At 49.2% G+C, this 6,000-nt stretch overlaps 1 protein-coding gene across 3 annotated transcripts in view; it reads right to left on the bottom strand.

Annotated features, from left to right (window-relative positions):
* IDE (insulin degrading enzyme) overlaps nt 1-5,722 on the bottom strand; it is a 113,236-nt gene extending 107,514 nt beyond the window's left edge. For 2 of the 3 annotated variants that reach the window (XM_047825555.1, XM_047825554.1), the window contains exon 1: nt 5,571-5,722. In XM_047825555.1, the coding sequence (XP_047681511.1) occupies nt 5,571-5,668 (98 nt within the window). In that variant the 5' untranslated portion in view covers nt 5,669-5,722. Of the gene's footprint in view, nt 1-5,021; nt 5,236-5,570 lie in introns of those variants that run through there. The other variant, XM_047825556.1, reaches the window with a different exon arrangement.
* Nucleotides 5,723-6,000: the final 278 nt, after the last annotated feature.

Below are 6,000 nucleotides of genomic sequence, written 5' to 3' on the forward strand. Positions count from 1 at the left end.
TCCAAGAAACTTGAGGATGAAAGACTCAAAAGAGTTTGGTCTTCAGAACAGACAGTGAGAGAAAAATAGATGCAAAGACTACTCCAATTTTCAAGCTAAACTAAGAAAATGATTAACATCAGGGTGCCTGGGTGACTCAGTAAGTTGAGCAGTCAACTCTCAATTTTGGCTCGAGTCACAATCCCAGGGTCCTGAGATCCAGCCCCAAGTCGGGCTCCACGCTGAGTGTGAGACTGCTTAGGATTCTCATTCATTCTCTCTCTCTCTCTCTCTCTCTCTCGCTCGCTCTCGCTCTCGCTCTCTCTCTCCCCCGCCCCGACTCATGCTCTCTAAAAAGAAATTTAAAAAAAAGTTTTTAAATGATTAACCTCAATATTTGCAAAACTAGGGAAATCAACAGAGAAAACTGGTTTTCAAAAAAGACCATTCATTCATTCATATAATAAATATGTCAAGCAAAGTATGATACCTTCCCCTCAGGGAGCAGCTTGTGAGTGCCATTTTTTTTTTTTTTTAACAGTTACACACTTTTTAATGGGCAAAGAGAAACTATACAGCTCTTTGGGAGTCATAAAAGCTTTTATAGCTTTTAATGGTACAAGAGTTTCTTAAGTCCCACTTTTATTTTTTTTTTTTAAGAGAGAGAAAGAGAGAGTGCACACAGGAGAGAGGAAGAGGAAGAGGAGGAGGGGAAGGGGAAAGGGGGAAAGGCGGAGAGGGGGAGAGGGAGAGGGGGGAGGAGAGGGAGAGAGGGAGGGGGGGAGGGAGAAAGAGAGAGAGAGAGAGAGAGAGAGAGAGAGAGAGAGAATCTTAAGCAGGCTCCACACTCCACACAGAGTCCAACTCGGGGCTCGATTCCACAACGCTGGGATCATGACCCCAACAGAAATCAAGAGACAGAGGCCCAACTGACTGAGCCACCCAGATGCCTCTCTAAGTCCCACTTTTAAAAGAAAGAGTACTGTAATAAAAATATTGAGCTGCTTTTCAAAACGAATTGAAAGAGGCAATAGAAAACAAGAGTGGACATGTATAGTAAAAGGTCATAAGAAGTGGAATTATTTGACTGAAAGTTTCTTGAGGACAGAATTTATCACTGACTTGCTTTGCAAAGCCCCCCCCCCCCCCCCCAGTGCTGAGCACACTGTAGTGAATGATCACTACAAAATAGATACTCAAATAATGCTAAAGGAAAAGAGAAGAGTGAGGGCTGACTCAAGAAAAACTTAGTAATGCCTGCCAAGCCTCCAGAACCCAGCATACCTGAAGGATCTACTCCTTCAGGTATCTACCCCTATAAAAGGAAAATGCTTTAGCCTTGTCACCCTGACTGAAAGGTAGGTTGATCATCTAGGGACCTCTTTAGGAGATCTAAAATACCAATATAAAAATAGAAAGGAGGGGGCGCCCAGGTGGCTCAGTCAAGCATCCGACTTTGGCTCAGGTCATGATCTCACTGCTCATGATCCTGCGGTTCGTGAGTTCGAGCCCCGCATAGGGCTCTGTGCTGACAGCTCAAAGCCTGGAGCTTGCTTCAGATTGTTTCCATCTCTCTGCCCCTCCCCTGTTCACACTCTGTCTCTCTCTCAAATATTAAAATAAAACGTTAAAAAAAATTTTTAAAGAAAAATAGAAAGGAAATCAATTGTTTTAAAAAACATATGTTGAGGGGCGCCTGGGTGGCGCAGTCGGTTAAGCGTCCGACTTCAGCCAGGTCACGATCTCGCAGTCTGTGAGTTCGAGCCCCGCGTCGGGCTCTGGGCTGATGGCTCAGAGCCTGGAGCCTGTTTCTGATTCTGTGTCCCCCTCTCTCTCTGCCCCTCCCCCCGTTCATGCTCTGTCTCTCTGTCCCAAAAATAAATAAACGTTGAAAAAAAAAATAAAAATAAAAAACATATGTTGAATTTCTGCTCCCCACACTACTTACTCCCTGGTAAGATTATCCCTAACCTTAAAGGCAGATAGACAGAATGTAACATTTTACTGTCTACGGTTTGGGCTAATGTTAATTAAAGATACTCAAAGGCATCTTTTCCTTTTAGACCATTAAAAAACATTTTTCTGGTTAAAAGTAAAATAAAAGCCTGGGGGCACCTGGCTGGCTCAGACAGTAGAGCCTTCAACTCTTGATCTCAGAGTTCTGAGTTCAAGCCTCATGGTGGGCGGAGAGCTAGTTTGCTTGCTTACATACATACATACACACACAGTGGTTGTACCACTTAAAAAAAAAAAAGTAAAAGCCAGGATCTTAACAGCTAGTCCCATATGGCACACTGTTACCTATGCCCACAGAACAGAGAAATGCAAAGTAGAGCAGCCTGCAAAGTGAGATGACCAATGTACAGGTGTTTCAAGTAGCTGCCAGGCACTGGCCTATTACCTCCAGGTTCCCCGAGATAATCACAACTCCAAGTTATCCAATATGGCTAAACAGGGGACAATGAGACTGCTTTTTAAATGAATTGATCTTACAAATGCTTTCAGACCATCTCTTTCTCAAGAGGTTAGAACAGGGAATGAATTCCTCAACACTGGCAAAGGCAGTATAACATAACAGTTAAGAACTCAGGCTCTGGCACCAGACAGAAATGGGTTAAATCCCATGTCTCTTGCAGTAAACAGCCCTGTAACCATCTCTGTTAATACATCTCCCTACTATGTACAGATTCGATTACCTTAAGATTTTGAATATGTGGCAGCTTCAGATGTTAGTACTTTCCTTCTTATAACTACACCCCAATCCCTTTGATTTTCCTGTATTTTCCTTACTAGTCTCAACTGCTAATTTTTACTGTAGAGCTGTCTAGATGTTGATCTCATTCATTATCTTTGAATCTCCTGAATTTCCTTCTCTGAGAACAACCTTATCTTGAAGCTCTGGCAGTTCAACCCATGCCCTGAATTTCATCAATGAAACTGAAGAGCAGTCGGAGAAAACCACAAGGAAAACTGGATTGTAAATAGAACATACAAACCTCTTTGTTATATAAAACTTCAAATTGATGATTTCTTTAAAATCCCAAATTCTGGGTGCCCGGCTGGCTCAGTCGGTAGAGCATGTGACCCCTGACTCAGGTCTGTGAGTTCAAGACCCACTGCTGGGTGTACAGATTAGTTTAAAATAAATCTTTAAGGGGCACTTGGGTGGCTCAGTCGGTTGAACATCTGACTCTTGATTTCTGCTCAGGTCATGATCCCAAGGTTGTGGGATTGAGCTCCACGTCGGGCTCTGTGTGCTGAGCATGGAGCCTGCTTAAGATTCTCTCTCTCCTCCCCTCCCCCCCTCCCCGGCTTACTCTCTAAAAAACAAAATACTTGGGGCGCCTGGGTGGCTCTGTTGGTTGGGCAGCCAACTTCGGCTCAGGTCATGATCTTGCGGTCCATGAGTTCGAGCCCCGCATCAGGCTCTGTGCTGACAGCTCAGAGCCTGGAGCCTGCTTCAGATTCTCTGCCCCCCACTCTCTCTCTCTGCCCCTCCCCCACTTGTGCTCTGTCTCACTCTCTCAAAAATATTTAAAAAAAAATTAAAAATAAAAATAAAGACAGGAACGGACCAAAAATGAATTCATTAAAAAATAATAATAAAAAATAAAAAATAAAATACTTAAAAAAAAATTTTTTTATCCCAAATTCTGTACACTGGAGAATATGGAGCTAAACATAGCCTATTAGCAACAAATTAGATACCGAAAAAAATCCTGACCTGAAGAAAGCCTGTGGAAGTACTCTGCCTCTGCTCACCACTCCCACTTCTTTCTCTAAACTCAGGGATCTGGGGCGCCTGGGTGGCGCAGTCGGTTGAGCGTCCGACTTCAGCCAGGTCACGATCTCGCGGCCCGTGAGTTCGAGCCCCGCGTCGGGCTCTGGGCTGATGGCTCAGAGCCTGGAGCCTGTTTCCGATTCTGTGACTCCCTCTCTCTCTGCCCCTCCCCCGTTCATGCTCTGTCTCTCTCTGTCCCAAAAATAAATAAACGTTAAACCCAGGGATCTAATTTATGCTTGTTGTAATGGATTTTGCAAATAGTGGGGAAAAAGAGGAGGGAAAACAGGTTTCACAGATTTTTCATTTGCATCGGGCACTATTACTACCATCCTACTTCAGTAGGGAAAGACTAAGTCCCAACCAGTTTCTCTGCTTCAGGTCTCTCCACTCACTTACAGCCTGCACACAGCCACCAAACTAATTTCCTAAATTAGCAGTTTCATTAGATCACTCCCCACCTCAAAAACTCTTAGCGGCTCCCTAAACTATGCACTGAAAAAGCCCAACTAAAATTCAAAGCCCAGGCTAGCATTATCCCACTTTTATAATACAAGACTTGTCTCCTAATTGCCCCACAGAAATTCTCTAAGGCTCCAACTAGCCCCCACCCCCAACCCCTGCACGCCTAGGCTGATTACACCCACCACCGTCCACCCTCCACACTTTCTGCTTTTCCTTCAAAGGCCAGACCCCCTCCTCTATCTCTGCCCTGCACTATGCTCCCAAAGCACGCACTGTCCGTATTGCCCATCTTCTGACCCTAGCCAAACATATGCTTTTTAGCTGGCTTTATATTCTCTTGGCATCTCAATCCGCTCAAACGAAGTCAAAGTTCCTTGGAAAGCAGACTACATACTTACACAAGTCTATCACAGTGCCTCGCACTTAGTAGGTCCTAGATATTTTTTAAAAAAACAGAGGAGCTCAAATGATACATCTAAGTAGGGCAAGACAATACTGCCCATCTTTGCCGATTCCCCTCTGTTCACAGTAAAAGGGATTCAGCGTTCGCGACAGGGCTATGTATTTCTAGTATACACGGAGCAGCGAAGTGGAGAGAGCACGCCACCGGATGGCAAAAAAACACCCGCGTCCCCATCCTGGTTTTTGCCACAAGCCCTGCAATTGGGAAATCACACAATCTCTCTGGGCCTCGGTTGTCTCAGGTGTAAAACAATGGAGCTGTTTTGATGGATCCCTAGGTATCCTTCGGCTCCCGAATTCCCCGGGACTGGAAATCCAACACCCATCTACTCACTAAGGCGCAGGCAGGCAAACTTTTACGGTGCCCGACGCAGGCATTTCCATATAGTAGTGGAAACTCCGTTCTCATGGAAAAAAAGCAGGGCTGAGAGGAGGGTAAGAAGCGGTCTCCCTGGACTCGGATTCCTTTACCCCATGGCCAGGGGCAGTCGGACTCGGCTTCCTGCCTCTCACAGGCAGACTCCCCGGAGAGTGGCGCGGCACCGCACGGCTCCGGGAGTGGGCCGGGGTGACTCCGTCCGCGCCCCGCGCCCCCCGCACTTGTGACACACGCCCCGTGACCCCGGGTCACAGCCCCCGTCCGCCCTCACCCGCCCCAGGGGCGCCCTCCTCTCCCGGGAAGGCCCCTCTCTCCCGCCCGGCCGGCCGCCCTTCCGGGCCCCGGAGCGGCCTCTGCGCGGGCGTCCGGGCCCCAGGCCGGCGGGACTGGCGGCGTGAGGGGCGGCGGCGGCGGCTTTAAGTGCTGAATCACCACTTTGCAACCCGAGCTCCAAACCACCGTGACCCGCGGGCCCCGGGGGCCCGGTCGCTCCGCTCCGCTTACCCACAGAGGCGCTCCGGGGGCGGCAGGCGGGCGCCGACGACAGAGCGGAAGGTGCTGGGCCGCGCGGAGTGCAGCAGCCACGCTAACCGGTACCGCATACCCCAGCGCAGCCGCCGGGAGCACCGCGGACGCTTCCTTCTGGCGCCGGGAGCCGGCCCTGCCCACTGCGCATGCTCAGTCCGCCGCGCCGCGCCGCTTCCCGGGAGCCGCCGAGCGGCCGGCGCTCCGGGTTTTGCCTGGAACCCGGCAGGGCGGGGGCGGCGGCGGGGACGGCAGGCGTCCCCGGCCCGAGCCAGCGGGCGGGACGGAGTCTAGGCGGGGAGCTGCGGGAGCCCGGCAACCAGGCTTTCCCAGGCCGGGGGTGTCCCGGCTGGGTCACACAGGGACGAGATGGGAGGGCGGCGAGGTGTATCTGGCTTAGGTGTTTGTA

Source organism: Prionailurus viverrinus, chromosome D2, assembly GCF_022837055.1.
Source record: "Prionailurus viverrinus isolate Anna chromosome D2, UM_Priviv_1.0, whole genome shotgun sequence".
Taxonomy (NCBI): domain Eukaryota; kingdom Metazoa; phylum Chordata; class Mammalia; order Carnivora; family Felidae; genus Prionailurus; species Prionailurus viverrinus.